Consider the following 22,086-nt stretch of genomic DNA (forward strand, 5'->3'; position numbering starts at 1 on the left):
GACTTCTATAAAAATTTATTTAGGACATGCAAAAATCTTAGAGACTGACTTTTGTTAATATTTTTGGCTTCCAGCTTTACTGTGAGTACCCAAGAGTTGCACAGGCACTGGTTCTACGTCTGTTCTGCCAGAGTGAATTAAAGCGAATTACTGCTAGGCCCCTTCTTTTTCTTCCTGGGAGAAGGATAATGCTGGCTCCACAGTATTTGTTCCCCCCTCTGGAATCTTGCTGAAGGAGAGTCTTCCCATCTGTTGAAAATACCATAAACATCTGTGGCTGATACGAGACAGTACCTGAGACCTTGTAGTAAGTGATAGGCTTTTTTCCACAATAGATATGTCTGTGAGTAGACGGGAGGACACTGGACCTATGTAGAGACTCCATGCAGTGTGACTCTTTCTTCTGCAAACTTAGACACAGGGTGGATTCCCAGCCTTTTTTTAAGAGATAATGCACAGGTCTCTTTATGAGATCTTCCTATTGTGTGCTCTGATGTGAGGGGTTAGAATGACCAAATTAAAAATTCTGGCCCTTTATGTTTACTGCTATTACTAAAGGACATTACAATTATCAAAATGAAAATGCTAATAAATTATGAGAGGATAGGTGTTTTGATAAGATTTGATAGCGTTTGCATCCAGGTACACTTGATGGGTCATTTACTGCCTCATTCTAAATACTGGAAAGGCAAATATAAAACCTATTTTCTTACATTTAATAACATGAGACTGTAGTATTTTTTAGAGTTATGTCTTCACAGAAGACTGGGTACTGCTATCTGGATGTGGGAGGCTGTGTCATTGTTTCACAGTTCCCTGCCACAGTACCTAGTTTGGGTCCATCACATCATATGTTAATTTCAGGAGATTTTTTTTTTTAACTTCATGGCTAACACATTCCTGTTAAACAGTTGTATCTAGTGAAAAAATGTTGTTCATTTATGCATAACTTAGTGATATCAGCATAGCTAGCTGTGAGCAGTCACTAGGTAGCTTTGGGTGTAATATGTCTGCAGCAATTGTCTCAGATTGATGGCCCTATATATCACTCTCCCTGTAATTATTTGCTTAAGTTTATTTCCATCTCTACAGCAATATAACTAAAATAGATATATACTTTGCATCTGCTGAGCTGTGACAACTTAATCTACACGTCTTCATTAAAATTTCCATTATATATAGTCATCTTCTTTTCTGCCTAGTAGCTATAAAAAAACTTCACCAGCACTACATCAGAAAGGAGAAAGAAAACCAGGATACAAAAGGGAAATATGATTTGCCTAAGGTTATGCAACATGTCACAGCATTAATTTTCCCCATTTTACATCCATAAGTTGGTTTGGGCTTTTCAGCAGTTGAATCTGTTCATATTCAGATGTTGCGTTTTTCCTGACTTACGTAAGGGAGTGGCTTGGAGACTATTTCAAGTTCATCTGTTTCTTTGAATCATACCCTGTTTCATTATAGGTAATTTCATGCAACTGCATCTGTAAAATGAATGTTAATTGTGATCTCTTATTGTGTTTTGTTTTATTACTTGGGTCACTTTTTGTGGCTTTGTTTTTACTTGGTTTTGACATTATCACCATTCATTGCACGCTTTTGACAGCTGAAATCAAAAGCATCACGTGTATATCTAAGGTTAGTTAAGAGGCACCAACACATGGAAATTCCAGCTTTCCGCACTTTGTCAACACTTTCATTAGTTTTTGTAGTGATGAATATTATGAACACGCTGAAAAAACCTGGGGACAAAACCTTGTGTCTCTGAGTCTGCCCAAAGGAAAGTCACTTGTGTCTCCTACAGTTGTCAGTGTCACAGTCTGTTATTGAAAGGCTCCATCAGAGGCAGGGAAGTTTCTGTATCTTCCAGAATCCATGAAAGACAGTCATGACATTATTCGAATCAGAAAGGGGTGTGAATATAAGCAAAGACACACTACAAACTACATACTAATATGTTTTTCTTTGAGGCATATCTTCCAAACTCATTCTTCTAAACTGTTTTACTATACAGCCCCTTCTGTGTAAGAAGTTTCACAGTCATTGTGTTTGTATAGAATCTTGCACACAAAAGCCTGGTGTGTGATTAAGATTCATTTGTGCCATACCAGTGTTATTCGCATTAAGAGGTTGAACAAACATTATCATCTTGAGCACAATGCAGAGTGCATTGTACTGGTATTCATGACTGGGATCTTTGCTTGATTTTATTATTGCTGACCTGCTGTATAATCTTTGGTGAAAAGCAGACATCACTGTTTCACTGTTTCCACCTTCCCTTTCTCTTTCCCCAGGTTGATTTATGTCAGCAGATAAAGCATTTTCTTACTGTTTCTGCATTGTGCAGTGAAAATTAGTCTCAGACCTTGACTGGGCTTTTAATGCCTTGCTGTATTTTACCAGACAAAGATATTTGAAAGAAATGCACAGATTTTGATCCTAGTTTACTTGCATTTAAAATTAGTGTTCCTGTACAAATAAATTCCAGGCTTTCAGAACTTTGGGGAAGAGAAGTAGTCTGTCTATTAAACTGAGCTATGACCAGAATTGTGCAAAATATTTTCAAATAACCCTTATAAAATTTCTCTAGCTTTAGTAATTGTCACAAATGTTATGCTCCAACTACACTTTTATGAAGACTGGTCATGAATAGTTTTTGTGAATATGATTTCAGCAAATATACAGATTGGTTAAGAAAAATACCTCTTCTGAAGCCCTTATATTAGTTGAATAATTGAAATGTGCAGATAAAACTTGTGGGCCAGTTTTAAGGGCTGGAATTTCAATTCTGATTATGATCTTGCTAGAACAGTTCAAAAAAATATTAATGCATAGTGCTTTTAATGCTGGTGCAAAACTTGCAGTCTTTGTCTACTTCATGATGAGTTGAGATATATGCATACACATTTATTTTATATATCTGTTAGGATCAATGCTATTTTAAAATAATTATGTCAAGCAATTTGTTTCTGTCAAATGCTTCAAGTTATAATGAAAAAAAAAAAGATATAAAAATATTTTGAACTCCTATAACTGCAGCATATTCAAAACAGAACCAGAGCAAAATTGTCAGTCCAGTGTTTGTGTAAGAATTCAGGTCAGATCTGGCCGTAAAATAATCCAAATGGGAATTTCATCTATTTCTTTGGTTATTTATGCTGCCTGCCATATACTTTGCCTTGATTTTGCCTCTGACTTTGAAAGAGATACTAATTGGAAACGCTGATTTAGGAGTTCTCCCATTTGAAAGACTGTAGAGCATAAAGACCAGCATAGAGTATGCCGTTGGATTTGTGTCTAAACCAGAAAAGAAAGAATACAGATATTTGTATAATCATATTTTCCTATAACCAGTAAAAGATGGTGAAAGGTATGCAAATAACCTCTGTTTTCTCCCAGGCAGATGTTAATACATGCCTGGCAACACATATATCGGTGAATAGAATCTCATGGAGAAAAGTGCGTACCTGCTTAAGCCATGTGTAATAATGTTAAGTCATAAGGCATATGAGTAGAAACCTCTGAACGTGGTTCTGCATTGTTTCTTTAATGAAAGCACCAAAACAGGCTATAAGAAATCTGACCGCGTTGATTTCACCTTTTGCAGTTTATTTTCTGGAGAGTCTGTGAATAACCGCCAGAACCATTTACCTGTATAGCAGAATTCTTCCTCAATTTATCTTTCCCTTATGTAGCAGCCCATAGCTTCTATAATTATGACTTTGCTTTTATTGGTCTAATTTCTTTGACACTCACAAAATTTGCCGAGGAACGTAATCATCCCCAGCCTATTTCTAACACCTCGGAGTCCATATGTTCTGAAAATGTCACAATCAGTTATGTTGAGCACACTTGTATAAATACAAATGGAAACCCGGGACGTCATATCCGGGAGACACTGTCATGCCTGCAAACAGCAAAAATATTTATTCAGATCATTTACAACTGGAAGAAGCGATTATATTATCAGTGTGCAAGACCCTGTAGGAATCTTTTTGTGGTTAGTTAAGAGGCATCTGCTTTGCTTTGCCAAACAAAATACAAGAACTAAGAGATTTGGCTCAGGGATGCCAAGAGTGATCTTAAGACTGACTTGAGAAACATAAGACTTTTATCCAATGAATTATTCCATGTGTAAATGTCTGAAAGTAAACCAAAAGCATCTATAAAACTGCACAGTAGTATACCTGTAAAGGTTATGGTTCATTATTACTTAGCTATTCAATAATACCTGTATATCTACTTGAGTATGAGAGTTCTGCAGCAAATATATAAGAGCATCTTTTTTTTAAAAAAATAAATTGTATATTAAATGAGGTATTGTTCAGTGTAGAAAACAGTTTTTCCACAGTTTTTAGCAGTAAACTGGGAAATTTTTTTTTTTTATTCCATGAAAAAAGACATAGTCATGTTGTATTTAACATTTTTTAAAAAATATTGAAATCTGTCATTTGTGAATTTCATTGAGTTTTCTCTGATTGTTCCCTGCCTGGCTAAAAAAGTTTAAAGTTTTAAGTTGTTATTAATCTTGAAAATTATCAACTCTACTTCAAAGGGAAACTCTAAGAATAATCCATTTAATATTACAATGTATGATAATAAGATAAATTTTATAGATATGTAAGATTTCTCTTTGCCAAAAGCCTCTATATAATAAAGGAAATAATTGTTAAAATAAAAAAAGGATAAAGGACTCCAAAAAAAAAAATGAAGCCATAAAAAAAAAAAAAAGTGTATTGTTTGAATCCAGAGACTGAAGATCCTTTCTAGAATAGAATTAGTTGGAAATTTACTGTTCTGGTATATCACAAAATCTCTACTGAGATCTGGTGATACAGCAAATGAGCTTGTTTTATCACAAGTCCAGGTCCTTGTGATGCTCATGACTCTCTGAGGCGGCTTTGCCTGATCAAAGGTGATCACCTCACTCTGAGGTGATCTTTACCTGAACAAAGTGTTACTACCTAGAATTTTGAAAGTGAATTCAAATCCTTGTATACGATGATCTACATAATTTCTTGGTTTACCTTGATCATTCTCAAAGAACCAATATGGATGCAGAATTACAAGGAACTGAGGAAGTAAATTCTCCTGAAATAACTTATCCTACAAAATGGAGCTGCAGTGCCAGACTCAGCTGACACTGAAAAAGCCTAAATGTCTCTACTTTTAACGGTTCTTCTATTGGTGCCCAGCCAATCTGGGAAGTTCTGCAGGTGAAAAGGACAAGAAGACAGCAAGGAGATATGATATGTAACAGAATTATACACTGGTTGGTAAAACCTCTGATTGTATCGATTACAAGATTTATAAATTCCAGTCTAGTTTCAGTGTTCATTAAGCTTTCAGTATTCATATAGAAACAAGCTTTCCTTTCTCCTTGAAATATGTGAAGGCAAATGATTTTGTAACTATGAATACCCTAGTTTTCTGCTGTTGTATTAACATCTTATATACTTACATGCTATCTTTGGTATCTATGAAGATGGAGTCTATGCTCATTTGCAATTACAACAGGAGATTTTAAAGTATTTGAAAATCAATGAGATAGGGAAGAGTTTATAGTCTCCCAATCCTAGGACTGTGCACTCTGGGTAGTTTTGATTAAGTTCTCCAAGCTGTACCATTGATTTGCTGGTAGACCAAAGTCCATGCTTTCTTTTCTTTAGATACTTAATAGGACAAATCACAGATATAGCCTGAACATTCGTAAAAAATCTGAGAGCTTTTCCATGAAATTTAGCTGGAATGACAAGGCATACATCATCATAAGAAATTAATTGCTATACCTCTATCTCAAGGAATAACTTAGTAAAGAGGGCTCGAAGCTTAAGAGAGTTTCTCACCAGAACTGATGGGATGAACTTTCTTCCAAACTAGCCAATCTATCCTATCTATCACTACTCTTCCTAATCTCTTGCTAAAAGATTAGAAGGTAGACAGCTGCTTTACAGATCTGAGTTTACAGGCATGGGTTATTGTCCATGATAATGTTGACTTTCTTGGGTTTTGGAACTGTTTTTCTGAGATACATTATCTTTGATAACACTGAGACATTGTGGAGGAAATATCTGTTCAGAAAGTAAGAGAAAGTGGAGTACACCGTCAGCTTCATGGCAACTACATATAGTAATTTGTGAAATTAGATGGTCTTGAAATTGGGAAAAGCATCTTTTAGTTCCTTTGTATATTAATTCAACTCTCTTGTTACATTATCTTTAAAACAGCAACAGCAAAGGTATCTTTTTTTTTGCAGATTATAACACTTCCAGGATGTGATTTTTTTTTTTTTTAAATGATTTGGTGTGTACGTCTTTATACGTCTTTATCAAATTGTTTAAAAGAACAAAAATACTGTTTCTTTTTTTACCTGTGACTAAACTGGATACAATTAGTGGCAGGACCAGCATTTGCAGCATTCTCATGAGTAGTTCTCCCGGAAATGAAAAGTACTTGACTTCCCGATAGCTCATTTTATATGATCGGAGAGAAAATCCAAGGATTACACCTGAAAAGGGGAAAAGATATCATGACTTACTCTTCAAAAATAGCGGTGACATCTGAACATGAACATCTGTATAGTACTTACTAAACATATCTGATCGTAACATGCAGTTTTATTGTCCCAGGTTGCACTCCTGATTTGCTCTCTCAAATATCAGTTACTGTTATGGGTAGTCCTACTGAAGCCATTAAATTATTTTTCACTGTAACAGGTTCAGAAGGATATCTGTGATGATGGTTGGTTGGTTGGTTGTTGTTTTTTGGTTTTTTTTTAATCTGGGTTAATAATGTAAAAGGTACATCTTGAGCATTAATGAAAAAGCATCAGTTGCTGCTACTGCAGCCAAATGCTTTGAATTCTGGGATTTTGAGTGTAATCATATACGCAATGCGTATACATACTAGCTACCAACCTTCAGAAGTCTTGTCCGTGCCTGTTTACTCTGTGGTGCCTGTTCCTGTTGATGTGCTTCAGATTGCATGAGATAACAGGACAGACTTCTCTGAGAATCCCCTTGTGGTTAGGTCTTTACACAGCAAAACAGCATCAGGAGGTGAGTAGGTTTACTCATGCATACCTTCAGAAACACAGGCACTTGCAAAGAGGCAGCTAATCGGGGCTGGAAGGTGTTAGCAGATGATTAAGTGTGGTGGGTTTCTTTGCCTGAGGCAGTGGAGTAGGGGAGTGCCTGTATCCATTTATCTTGCTGGAACACATAAATGGTGCTTGAGATATATTTACACATGGAAGCCATTGACAGCTTGATGTTTGGCAACGTAAACTTCTCAGCTAGAACTTTGTAGATTTTGTTCTGTACTTGGCATCAACTGCTTTATTTGCTTATTTGATTGTTTGGTTAACTGGCATAACTAGTTACGATTTACTGAATGTTAAATGGTTTGGTGCCTATCTGATGTAGATCTTCTATATCCAACCAGGCAACAACATATGGCTTTATCTGGAACACATTAACCACAGAGATGATGAAACTCAACTGTCCCTTCTTCCCATTCCTGGCTCCATGTTCTTCTCTCCTGTCTAATACTAGCATTTATGCTATTTGTGGCTGTATAGAAAGTTGGATCAGAGAATTGATCCTGCTGCAAAAAAGGATTTATTTTACCAGGTTAATTTTCAGCCAGGTCAATTCCCTTGAGGTAATTTATTTGCATAGCTGCACAAATGTTGGTACTTTCAAAAGGGAATATGCCTTGGAGAAGAGTGGGACTGCCCTTTTTGGCAGATAGGCAAACTTAAAACTTTTCACGAAACTTCATCCTCAGTGATGTTAGGCAGCAGAGCATTCAAGCTCACTTCTAGAACATGTTAGAAGTTGTGTATGTCCTGAAAAATCTATAACATTGAAAACTTCTGGAACCTGCTATTTCCAATTCTTAATCTCTTTGTGGTTTTGCTTTTTTTTAAATCAGATTTTAGATTGATAGATCCATACAGTGGATAGTATCTTCATGCCAAATTTTACTAGCTGTTATACCTCCTACACTAGCTTATTGCCATTTACTGACATAAAGAAACAGCTGTAACTCTCTTGTTAGTGACCCCTGTCTGTCTGCTCACACTGCCAGGGACTTCAGCAGGTTGGTTAAGTTAGAGGAGTCCAGAAGTGTCTTATGTAAGACACAAAATCTGTGTTATGGAATGTGAGAAAAGTGATTAGAGCACAACCAGAACCAAGCATGGAGTTCACACTATGAAAGAGAGTAGTGGGACTAGAAGGCATTTGTTTCAATCCTATTCATCGTCTATAGACTCAGGTAGTCAAAGTACATTTTACATAAATGACTTTTTTTTTAATTTTTTTTTTTTTTAGGTAAAGTAAATCATAAATACATAGAGGAAAGTCCTCTGAATTATTTTTGATTAAAAGACCTACCTCAGAATTTCCCTTCTTTTGAATAAGGTCTTAAATTCCACTGCAATGTTACTCATTATTTTCTTTTTATATGGGAAACATTTCTCATATATAAAGAATCCATCTGGACCCTTTGTTTCTGCACTTAATGAGCACTACATTTTGACAACTGGATAACAAGCAAATAGAGCTAGACCAGTTTCTTAGGTCACAGTTCTGCAATTAGTTCCACATGAATTAATCTGTGCACTAGTACAAAGCCTCACTGAAGTAAGTAAGGGTTTCTGAGGCTGCTATAAGAACTAGTCCTTACATTATACTATAAGGGCTCGATTATCTAGTTCGCTACTGTCCAAGCAGCACAAAGTGGTCTAAGAGAGAATCAGGGCCTGAGTAGACGGCTGTTTGAATGAATATTATTGGTAGTGAGAGTAAGTTTCTGAAGTTCCGTGTAAACCTGTCGAGCCAAAAATTATTGCTTTTTTTTTGTCCTAAATTGCTCTCTGCATAATTACAGGGTTGCCCAGCACTGCAGTTTACAAAAAGAATTTCTGCGATGTGGAAAAAATATGCCCTAGTAGTGTATTCTGGTGAACTACGCCAACACCCAATAGTTACTAAATCTTCAGCCTTAATCTCAGCACTGCTATTAATTTATATGCAGTCATGCCTAAACCATAAGAACCTTTCTCTGACTCAGTTTTGCTACTTATGAAATAGGTATAATAGTGGCTGCTTCTCAGATGTTTCTGAAAATTAACTGTGTTCACATAATAATCTTAGCAGCATAAGAAGGAATTCAAGCAAATAATTTAAGCAAATCTCATTGCAGTATGAGATAATGAAAGCAGAACAACATGATTTTACCAGTCTCTCTTGATTTTAGAATATATGAAGATGAAGCTATTTTTCATGCCATTTAAATAGCTGGATACTGGGTATTACATCCTGTCTGACAAAGTGTTCTTAACAAAATTATGGACTTGAAACAAAAAAGTCAAACTTGGCAATGTAGCTTTGACTTCTTTAACTTCTCAGAACCAACATTCACAGGTTTTAAACAGTGAGATAACAGCATACCATGATGATTTACAAATAGACAAAACGACAAAGTATCAAAATAAAATGAGGAAGTAAGACCTGGTAGGAGTACTAAACCTTTGGAAGGTGTGCCGTATTTCAACCACCATCCAAGTCTGTGTGTGTGATAACAGTTGTACTGCTTAGCACCCTCCACGACCGAGACTGAGAAGATAAAATACTGGAGCTGGACTTTCTCAGTAAAAGTTTCAAGTTTCTGATTAATTCTGAAAATTGTAATGAAACAAAGCCTTCTGTGAAACAAGCTCCCACAACCTGTTGTGCAGGTTTCTATCTACCCTTTGTAACAGAAAAGAACAACTAATTGACACTATCAGAGCCTGACTTCTCAAATGGTAGATGGTGTACCATTTCTGTGCTGCAGGGAAGAGTAGATTTTTATATAGAATTTGTTAGGCTTTTTCTGGACAAAAATCAGTAGTGCTTGTTTTAGTTAAGGAGATAAGTTCTATACATGTGTATAGTTGCATAACATACCATATTGCTGAATAATTTATACAGTTCCTAATGAAGAAATAAATCAGATTCAAGTTATAAAAAATTTTTGAGGTGTTCTTGTCAGTTATATAGTCAGATTTGTAGAAAACTTGATTTGCAGATAATCCTGATGACAATCAGAATAATCCTCAAACTAAACCACTTTATTTTGGTTTTATACCAGTGTAGAGGTTCAAAATAAAACCCAATCTGTATGAATACAGTGAAGAAAGAATTTAAAACTTGAAAGGAGCAGAAGGTGAAAATAATTCTGACAGTGGTGGGAATGGGATGGAAATGGAAAAAATGCCAGACAAGATTTTGGATTGCTAATTCCTAAATTAGGAAGACATTAATGAATGGTTTAGGGTTTTCAGTTCTAGATGCTGCAGTACCAGAAAGGAAGCAATGAAGTTTTCATGTCAGGCTTTAAAAAAATGGGTATACCTGTAATTGCTAAGAAATGTACAACCGTCTATATAAAGTTTTTTAAATGTCTTAACATCAACGTGTGATGAAATGTGGGCATTAAAATGAGGTCTGAAGCAGCAAACCAAAAATTAACACTTTTGTAATACTCAGTTTTTTAGGAATAGGTTTGTTATGAATATGGGTTATTTTTTAAAACTTTTTTTTTTTTTTACCAAAAAAAAAAAAAAAAAAAAAATTGTTGTGGTGATGTACCAGAGTATCATCAGCTCATATATAATTTCCCAAACTGTATTTGAAAATGAACTTTAACATCCTCCATGGAGAAAACGAAGCTCTTAATAGTATTACAAAATGCCTTGGTCTCATAATGGTAGAGAGATGTTTCACATGATGCTTTGCATTGCATAGATGAAATAGGTTGCACACCTACACATGGGTTTAAAACACTGCATCCGTAAAAAAAACAAAAGAGAACCATAACTCTTAGAAGATGAGACATGCAACTTTACCCAGATTGAAATGCTCACTCAAGAACTTTAGGCAAACTTAAATCTGTCTTCCTGCTGGCCTACTTAGAAGAATTTGATATAAAAATTTAATAATAGAGAGGATTTTTTTTTTTCACTACTTAAAATCATTAATAATTTTAAGAGAATAAGGAAGCTCCTAAGTGCTATGATGTTTTTAAGTGAACAATAGCAGCACTTTTGTTAAATAAGTGAAGTAAATAGTAGTTTTAAAAATTAATCCTTAGGAGCTTCTGGTCTCTATCTTATTTCAGAAACACACAGAAATTAAGACCATACTATTACTTGGAGTTAATATTTTTTACAATGTCCATGCTCTGTTGTGTTTTGTTTTGGTGTTTTTTGTTTGGTTGGGTTTTGGTTTTTTTTGTTGTTTTTTTTTTTTTTAATGCAGAAAGTAAAAAAATCTAGCAGGTTTACTTTTTAAATGATAAAAAATCACTCAAGCATATTTCAAGAGGAAATTGCCAGGTGGGATATTAATGGTAGTACAAGAGCTGCCTTTTCCATATTAGTGCTTGCCAGTTCAAACACAACACACCAATAAGAGTTACACACACTCTGCTTTTTACCAGTAAATCTCAAAACACTCTTAAATAAGGTCTGTATCAATATTCTTTTCCTTAATAGATGAGGCATAGACTTTTTTTTTTTTTTTTTCTTTTCCAGCAGGAAATAGAAAACTCTGTAATTGGAAAAGAATACCTTGAATTAGGTAGAACAGTGCACTGAAATAACAGCTGTTAATAGTTCTCTTCCAGAAAACCTTGGAACCAGCAAGCAAATAACATTTTTTTCTGTAACAGAAACTGGGCTAGAGCCAGTGAGAGAATCAGGCTCCTACCAGTTTAATGGGACATTGTATATTTTTGCTAGCTGTACACTATTTCATTCTTATGTTCCTGCAGAGGTCTGGAATGAATCCTTTTGTTCTTTGGGTCATTTGTTTCTGCATAATTTGCCATTTTGTTCTGACACCTTTTATTCTAACAAACAGTTTCAGATAAGGCTGCAACTGTATTTACTTGAGACAAACAGGTAAATAACTTCTCTAGTGATAAGAAATACTTCAGATTACTGACAAAATCACAGTCATTCTTAATCTCTTCCTTTGCTTGCCACAGGAACCACAGACTCACCAATTCACTTTTATGCTTTTCATTTTAGTCTTTTTTCCCCTCCATAATTTTATATTGAACCTTCCTCCACCCTTATCCCCTTGTATATCACTCTCTCCTTCCTTACTTTCTGGTTTCCCTTATGTAGGTGAGGAGATACTTTCCCTTTGAAAGCATTTTGCTGAACCTAAATACTAGGTACCTAACCTAAATTTTCAATATCTGATACTGCAGCAGTCTTTTGTGTGTGTGATTTTTTTGGTTAATTTTACTAATTTTATCTTAAAGATTAGCTCTTATTATGATAATTATTGTTTACTAGCTAACCAGTTACTTTTTTTACTAAATTCATTTTTTCTCGGACTGCAACAGAGTTACTGCTTTTAGTCATTTGAGAACTACTTCTTGTGTTATACGGTCATCAATGATGCCTTATTACATGTCTTTGGCCTTTTTTATCATAAAAGTGTAAGATTATGACCCTCTTTAAAGGTCCTTTACACAAAATATACTTTGATGAGATAACCTAAAAAGCACTTTATGAGTCTTCATTCCAAAAAAAGGAGAAATGCTTTTGGTTCAAGGAGAGACAGTTACATTCTATTTGTCCAAGTCCCATGGTAGGCAAATAATTAAGGTAAGGAAGGACATTTATGGCATTGAACTGAGAGGAATAATGCTGTGGAGAGCACCAAATTGCTACAGCCAGAAAGAGACTACAGTTTAAGCTGATCTTTTTATAGAATAACAGAGTAGAGTAGGGTAGAGTAGAGTAAGGTAGAGTAGAGTAGGGTAGAGTAGAGTAGAGTAGAGTAGAATAGAATAGAATAGAATAGAATAGAATAGAATAGAATAGAATAGAATAGAATAGAATAGAGAATAGAATAGAATAGAATAGAATAGAATAGAATAGAATAGAATAGAATAGAATAGAATAGAATAGAATAGAATAGAATAGAATAGAATAGAATTCAGTTGGAAGGTACCTACAGTTATCATCTAGTCCAATTGCCTGATCAATTCAGGACTGACCAAAAGTTAAAATGTGTTATTTAGGATAATGTTCAAATGCCCCTTAATCACTGACAGTCTTGGGACATCAACCATCTCTCTGGTAAGCCTGTTCCAGTGTTTGACCACCCTTTTGGTAAAGAAATATTTCTTAATATCTAGTCTGAACCTCTCCTGGTGCAGCTTTCAAACATTCCCATGTGTCCTGTCACTGGATACATGAGAGATGAGATCTGTCTCCACTTCCCCTCCTCAGGAATCTCGAGAGAGCAGTGAGACTGGTCACACCTCGGTCTCCTTTTCTTCAAACTAGACAAACCTGAAGTCCTTATCCCAGTGCACTTGTACTTGTCAGATACTGAGATGAGATCATCTGAGGCCTAAACCAGGAAGAAACTGTTTTTTACTGGGTTAACTTTCTTCCAGATTGTTTCCTGGACAGGTTTACACCCTGTGCTAGGTGGTGGTGATGCTGGTGTGATCACAAGGGAGGAAAGAAAACATTTGGGGGTGGAAATATGCAGCAAGAGACTGAGCAAGAGGTAGGACTGGCTTAATTAATCACAGAAACATACACTTAAACAAACTTATCAGTTACTCTTCCTATGGCAAGAGTGTTCCTTCTCTTTTAACTAGGTGATGCTAGTGCAGTAGAGAACTTAAGGACCTGTGCTCCAAGTAGCTCTTATAGGTGGAATACAGAAGCGGGATACGGCTTAACTTGGACACAAATAGCTACCTCTCCTTTGCTTGAGAGATATCATGGGAGAAGTACCACAGAAGAATTAGATACCCTAGATATGACTGGGATCCAGGAGATCCATAATATGATACATTGTGCTACGGTTTTAGCAGTGAAGTGATACCTTACAACTTGATAATGTGGGGAAGAGTTAACTACCTGATCTATCTGTACCTAAAACACATATCTACATTAGTCATGATGCACTATACTTATTGTGCACAAATGGACGAGCCATGGTAGTCCTGGATGGCACATGGCAATCTGTGACAGGCCTGACATTTCCTGGGAGTGCTAAAGTCACTGCCCACATGCTACAGAGTCTACTGTGCATGCATACATGCACCCGGGAGCTCTCTGAGACTTCCAGACATCGAGCAGCTTAGGTGAAACTCCTGCCTTAAACTGTGAAAGATCAGAAAACATCAGGAAAAAAAAACCCTCCAATTCCACCTGGACAGAGTTCTAAGGCTGTAAAAAGAGACATGTCCAGAGAAATGCAGATGTGTAGTGCAGTAAGAGTAAAACTGATGTCACAGAATTGTTGCCTGCATCAGAAGAGAAGTCAGCCTTTGCTCAGGGGTCAGGAGAGCAGGGTGGTGCTCTCAGCTATATTTAAGAGGGACAGTGCTGCAGTCAGAGTGCACCAGGAACACCTGTCTCCTGAACCTGACCTCGGCCGAAGATTTGCTTTATCAGGTGAGAGCTATTACCTCCCAAAATAATCACACCTGACTTCCAACATCACTATTAAGTTACAATTTGCAAACATCCAGAGGCATTTTATAATACTCCAGTGTTTTATGGGCATTTAGAGACAGATTAACATAGATACACAGGTACTTCCTTTGCAGCTCAAAATTAAGACACTTAGAACCTCTGCCTGCAACTGCCTAACTCTGGAGGTGCCTGAACTCCTGAAACACCTTTATAATGTTGGTTGGGCACTTGTACGTTTTCTGTAGTTGAAAATACAGCAGCTCCTCCTTGCATTTTGTGGACAGAAGGCGTATGATTGAAATGGGGAGTCTGAAGCCATAAGGAAGAACTGATGTAACTAAGGATGAGTAAAATCACTGGTTTATGAGGTACTGCCTAAACCAGGACAATTCCTGGATCTGAGGCTATAAAAGTATCTGAGTGCTGTTAAAAAGTGTCTTTAAAAAAAAAAATTCACTGAAATATGTTCTCTGCTATTTCTTGGCTCCAGTGTTACACTCATACATTTTTCCCCTTCTCTCTCAAATTATTTGGTTCATTTGCCCTTCCCTAATTAGGAGGCAATTTTCTTCCCTTGAGAACATGTCTGAAAGAGTGTTCTCTTTTTATCCAACTTCCACTTCTCTGTTTGCTTTCAAAATTATTCTTCATTTTTTAATTTATCTTCCTTTAATCATTTCTGTATTTATTTCTCACCTTTGATATATCTTTTGTTGTTATTTATAAGAAAAGCAATTGCAGGGCATTTAAAGAGGATTTGGAATGAGGAAGTTTTCACTGCTGGCACTGAAGTAGACTGTTCTTTATGGAATAGGGACATTATTCCTGATTTCATACTCAGACAAAAGGCTTTATTGGAAGACAAACTATTCCTAATTTTTGTACTTGTGTGTTAGTCTCTGAACTATAGAAAAATAATTTTGATGCAAAACCCACAAATAATTCCATCAAAATTCAGGAATTCTCTCTTACTATGCATGTAAAAAAGATCATGCATTCACAATATATGCCAGAGTATATTTTGTGAAGCATTATATAGAATTATGATATTACATGATGCTTTACAAAATTACTGTAATAACTATTTTTTCATGCCTGGGTTTGCTTTGCTGCTTTGCCTTCTTGACTAATGTTAATATTTCTACTCCCATAAACAATAGTTCCCAACAGATAAGAAAGCTGCTCTCTTAAAGTTTACATAGTTCCTTTCTTGACTTTACATTTCTTTCATTTCTGTTTTTCCTCAACTGGAAGCTGACATAGTCCTTAACAGCTCCAAATTCTGTCTTTCTCTACTACAGTTTCATATGCCCATCTGTATTATTTTGTCTTTCTTACAGTGTAGTAACAGTGAGGAATCACAGTCGATGAGACTGAGATCTCTCAGTGCCAAGAACTTTGTGCAAACATGCTCAGAAAACGGGGCTCTGCTCTGAAGAACTGGTGTAGTTTAGCAGAGAGCCTGAGGTCATACCTTGACAGTTGTCTTTGGTTTTTTAATTCCACCTTAGATATACACTACAAAACAGATCATTGTAGGCTTGACTTCCTTGATTTACACCATCATTTGTGGGACATTCAAATTAAGCATTCATGTATCTATGGAGCTAGCCCAGTTTTTCATTCCTACAAAACCACCTGTTAATTTAGCTTAGTGCTGATAGTCTAAATCTGTAACCGATATGTTTGCCACTGACAATTAAGTATATTATTGAATCAAGATATGCCTATGCCAGAACTTTTTGGGTCATGGAACATAAGTCACGTGGCAGACTTTGTTAAAAGATTTTAAATGGTCTTTTTTTATCCAGTGTTTTGTTGACACATGCAAACAACCTGGACAAGACCGAGAGGAAGCATTTCCTGTTGTAGAATAAAAGACTTTTGCCATATCAGTATAAGCATTACCAGAATCTTTTATTTATGTTTGATTTATCACTCAGTGAATTATTTCAATAAGGAAATGAGGTTCATGGCCGAAAGTCATGGAATCTTGTTACCGTCTTTTTAGAAAGATAGCGAGAATGCTTTCAGTCCCTACCTGTTTGATTTTGTTAGTTGAGTCACTTCTTCCCTAAAAACCTTAATATGACTATGAAAATATTTATAACTAGAACCTTTCATCTCTTTAAGTCAACAGCCTCTTTCAACATATGGATTTCCAAAAGTGTTTTATTTCAGTTGATTAAAAAGAGTTCTTATGCCTAACTTCTTGTGAGTTAACTCGTCTGAAGAATATGTAGCATAGAGGATTCATTTAGATGTAGCCTCCGTATAGGTTATGATACCTCTCTTCTCACTGTTAGGTGTTACTCAGAATCACAGAATTTCCCTATCTTAAAGGCCACAAAAATGGCAAAGGGAAACTGGCACCTGGTACAATACTGAATTACATAGTAAGGACCCAAGTCCAAACTGTGACCTTCAAAGTTATTTAGATAAAAAAGCTTGGTTCTGGAAATCTATAAAACTAATGGGCACTTATGTTTGTTTTGGAAGACTCCTAATTTCTTATTATTCTGCTTGTGTTTTTCTCAGAATTGCCATGATCTAAACATCTGTTTGCTGAATTCCAGGATAAATCCTAGGGATCTAGAAACTGAACATGACTGACACACACATGCAGAGAATCACCTGGATTTGGGATGCCCTGTGTTACTGTTCTTGCCCAGAGCCTGGGGCTCCCTATTAAGTTAAAACCTGATGCCACCTTTTGCTCTCTTGGATTATGTATTTGCCTTTAGAAGCCTTGCATTTCCTTCTGCCTGATAACACAGCTTTGAAAGGAATGGTGAAATTGCATCCTCCTGTAACCTGCCTTTTGAAAGGGAAAGAGTAAGCCAATTCCTCAGGCGCTGCTGACACCATTCCCAAGGTGAGGGCTTTTGTGCTGCTGAATCTTGACTGGATGAAAATACCTGGTATAGTTCTGACTCACTCAGAAATGAGTGGGAGTAGGAATGCAAACATGTTTGTTTGTTTGTTTGTTTGTGTGTTTTTCTCCTGGCAAGTTTTAGGCAGTTATATTCTTAGCTTGTGGACTTGTGGTGTTATCCTCTTGAGTGTCCTAGCTCTCAAGCACTCAAAAGACAACCGGCTCTGAGAACTGGATTCCACATACAACTTCTTTTGCTTATACTTTAGGCTTCGAAGGACTAGATTGTACATCCATGATTGTTTAATGTATGTATTCCCAAGTCAAATAGATTTAAAAAGACATCAAAATATATTCAGTAGCCTTAGTTATCAGCTGCCCTTGGTTACTACTCTCAGGAATTCCCTGATAATCCTTTATATAAAGGCTATTTTATACTTTTTTTTTAATGTAGTCCTTGTGAATAGTAGAACCAGACCATTTATTAGAGCCAGTTTGAGGTTATGTTTCAGAGTAAATAATGCTTAACACTTAAGCTTCATCTTTTTTAGAGTTTTTTGGAATAAATGATTTTTCAGTTGATTTCCATTTATGATCTATCCATGCTAACAGAAAATACCTAGACATGTCAAATTTTGAACATGCAAATGCATTTCTTCAATATAAGGAATTGAACAGGAATTCAAAAGGTGAATTTAACTGACGCTAAGAAAAAGAACATGTGAGAACAACCAGAAAATATGAGTAACAGTAACACTTTGTTATCCTCCTGTTATCATTCTGTTTTTCTTTGCCTCTTTCCTGTTTTAACTGTTTTCCTCTTCACTGCTGTACAGTTCACAGGACCTATGATTTTCCTCATTTCTTCAAAAATGCCTTACAAAACCTATCATCAAAATAAATTTATTTTGTATGGATTTTTAAAATTTACATGCCCTGGGGTTTTGACTTGTTGATTAAAAGTACAGTGTCAGTATAATTTACAGCCTGATGGGTTGACATAAGAAGTGAAATAATCCAGCTCTTAGTAAAATTTCTCTGGAATAATTCCCATTTGTTCTTTACCTCTTTTCCTTAGTTTCTCTGCTATTCCATACCATGTATTTTTGTTGTATCAATGTCTAATTTAAAACACCTTGGTCAGGAGCCTAGTTGTTTTATAATATACATTGTAAACACCACAGCGTATTCTATGAACAACACAGTTGGAGAAATTAGTATGGGAGGAAGAAATCTGAGCTCCTTACTATTATTTCTTTTTATTTATCACTTGTATTGCCTTATTTCTCCGAAGCTTCAGACTGAACTGTAATGTGCTGAGAAACAAATATATGACAAAATATGCTAAATCCCAAAGAATCCTTTAGGTTGGAAAAGATCTTTAAGATCATCGAATCCAACTATTAGCCTAACACTGCCAAGTCCATCACTGAACCATGTCCCTAAGTGCCACATCTGCAGGTCTTTTAAATACCTCCAGGGATGGTGACTCCACCACTTCCCTGGGCAGCCTGTTCTAATGCTTGACAACCTTTTCAGTGAAGGAATTTTTCCTAATACCCAACCTAAACCTCCCCTGGTGCAACTTGAGACCATCTCCTTGTCCCATCGCTTGTTACTTGGGAGAACAGACCAACACACAGCGTGCTACAGCCTCCTCTCAGATAGTTGTAGTAAGCACTAAGTCTTCGCTCAGCCTCCTTTTCTCAGGGCTGAACAACCCCAGTTCCTTCAGCCACTTCTCATGAGACTTGTACTCTAGACCCTTCACCAGCCTTATTGTTTTTTTCTGGACATGCTTGAGCACCTCAATGTCTTTCTTGTAGTCAGGGCATTACTGAGTTATAATCTGAAACGGAATGAAATACAGTATCTGAAGGGAATGCACAGTAAACAAAAGGAATTGGGAGGATGGACAGAGGATATACACAACTAATGTAACTGCATGGAATGTTTTATGTAGTTCCAGAACACCTTGGGTTTTTTAAATAAGGCATGAAAAAATAAAAAAGTCGGTATCTGCTGCCAACCTAGAAGTCAATGCTACAGTGCAAATTATCACAATGCCTGCGTTTATATCTTACTTTTTTAGTAGCCTTATTAACATCCAGAAGATCTAATTTCTTTATTTACCTGTCATTAATATTTGATTTCTTTGTATGGTTTTTTAGATGCACTTTATCTTGATTCACCTAAAAATATAACTATTTTATAAAAAACATTTTTTCTTTCTTATCATAAAATCCATGGAAACTCATAGATGCCAATTTATTTCAAGAGATTGTATGAGAAATTTAAACCACATCAATTAAAGTTTCAGGAATTCATAAACAACTGAACATGACATCTTCAGCTACACCTTAATTGTGGCCAACTCAAAAGCATTCCAGAGCAGAGGACAACGCATTCTAGCTTTAAAATAGTTAGCTAGGGTACTAGTAAGGATCTAACAATGTTAAACATTTACTCAGCATACAAATCATTGGCACCTTGCTTATAATTTTGTGCTGCTCCTCAATCACCATAGTGACTACAGTGCACACCTACTGAAAAGTGGAAAGGACTGGTAAGCCCTAATACTAGTTCACTTGATGCTGAAATGTCTTTTTAGTCCCCTTTGATACTTAACACAAAATTTTTTTTACAGTCTTTCAGATGACCATTATTTCCATTGCAACATATATTTGATAGCATGATTGCCACATTCTACCGTTCAGAGAATTTTCTTTCAAAATCTCTGAGAAACTACATAAACATCCTAAATATCTCATGCAGTTACTGTCTTGCATTCTGCCCAGAATAGCCTTGAAATCTGCTTTGTAAGAAGTGGTATTTCATAAATAAATTTAAATTTAATTTCTAGACAGAATTTTGAGAATCTCACCTTCCTTTTCACAAGCTGTTTGAAGAGTGCAGTGAATGATGTTTCTCTGGATTGTTTTATGACCACTCTTAACATACTGCTTTTGATCTGGCAATTAATTTGGCACATAAGAAGGCAGCAAGTCTATATTTAGCACATTTTGTATCTTTACTGTGCATATATGCACAGCTGCTGTCTCCAGAATGCACAATTGTGATTCACAGAGTAGCCAAGTTTATTGATTATACTCTGTGGCACATATGGCAGTTCAACAACCAGTGTTGTTTCATTTCAGTAACACCAGAGTGTATGATAAGAAATTAAGATTGTGACAATAAATTAACATAATTTTATTTTGCAAGTTAACTGCTAAACTAGCACACTGTTCATATTTCACAGTCTGGCTTTTATTACTGGCTACTTACTAGCAGAATTAAAGTTCTTTGTATTTCTATACTTTTTCTCTCTGGTGAAAAGGATCATCTCTTCTGAATTTTTAAGTGTTACTCTGAATCTTACAGTGCCTGTTTATGGTTTTTTTGTTGTTGTTGCTTTTTTTTTTTTTTTTTTTTTTTCCCCCAAATTAGAACTATTTCTTAATTCAGAAAGAATTAAGGTTTTGCTCAGTAATTTTACTTAGGAAGGTTTTGTCATGCAGAAAGCAATTGTGCTAGGCAGGTTCTTTAGGAAAGCATTGGGACAGAGGTAGCCTCTGAGTTCAGCATAAATAGAATTTCTCCTTATCTGTCCCCAAACTATCTTGATTTTCTTGTGTATATCTTAATCTTTTGTCTGGTATCACATTTCTCTCTTTATGTTTTATATATTCTCTCACCTAGGGCTCAAACTTCCACAGCTGTTTCTCCTATAGTGATGGATTTTTGCTTTGTTCTCATGCAAATTTTACCAAGGCCATCTGAGGCACTGCCATCATGTCCACTGTAATGGGGGCAAATACCCTTCTCTTGGTAGTCAGCCCCAGTCTTCAGTGGATGCAGAGTATCTGCCAGTAGCAGAAAAGAGGTGGGCATCACCCAGGATTTTTTCTACCTGCATGTTACAGACTTGTACCTTTTGGGACTAATTTTAAATTATTCTTCAGACCAGAAGTCTGTCGAGATAGGAGCATCTGCTACTCTGCACAGCTTGTCACTTTCAGATACTTTAGAATTTTTGTGGGGCTTTTGCCTTTTACCTTTTTACAAAACATCATCCGCGGGCTTTATTTAACATTTTGCTTTTTTTCAGGGACATAGGGACATTGGTAACGCCTTAATCTCCTCTGTCTTCTTCCGGTACTTCATAATCTTTTTTATAAAGATGTTGGAAAGTTTTAGAATCTTATATATGGTTCATGCTGCTGTAGAACAAATGTTGTATGGGCCTATCTACATTTTATATTTATTGTGAGATTGCCTGCAATTACAGAAGACTGGGTTCAATGACACAGCCAGCCCTGCACTCCCTTCAGCGGACAGGTAGACAGAAGACAGAATGGACCTACACCCCCCTTGAATGTCCCAGCGGACAGCTGCAGCATATAACTTTGGCAGTGCACAGAGGATTTTAGCTAACAATTTGGAGCTATAATGGCTTCATGACTACGCAGAAACTGCTTTTTATAGTACTTGCTCCACAACCTCCCTTTACTTCATTGAACCTTCATTAAAACAATATTTCTCTGTGAACGGCTTCTCGGGATCTCTGTTCAGCAGCTCTGTGTGTCTCGATCTTTCCTTCAGTACAAGTTCAGAATCCACAGGAGATTCTTTGGCCTTTAGGAGTCCTGCCAGAGTAAAGTCTAGACTCCTGTAGCATTTTTGGAAAATGGGAAGTAAG

General features: G+C 36.1%; 1 protein-coding gene across 1 annotated transcript in view; it reads right to left on the minus strand.

Annotated features, from left to right (window-relative positions):
* SLC1A3 (solute carrier family 1 member 3) overlaps positions 1-22,086 on the minus strand; it is a 68,391-nt gene that overhangs the window by 40,857 nt on the left and 5,448 nt on the right. Inside the window, exon 3 of the mRNA XM_026865565.1 lies at positions 6,374-6,511. Coding sequence (XP_026721366.1) covers positions 6,374-6,511 — 138 coding nt within the window. The remainder of the gene's footprint in view (positions 1-6,373; positions 6,512-22,086) is intronic.

This window comes from Athene cunicularia (genome assembly GCF_003259725.1).
Source record: "Athene cunicularia isolate RWA chromosome Z unlocalized genomic scaffold, athCun1 chrZ_part1, whole genome shotgun sequence".
NCBI classification, from domain to species: Eukaryota; Metazoa; Chordata; class Aves; order Strigiformes; family Strigidae; genus Athene; species Athene cunicularia.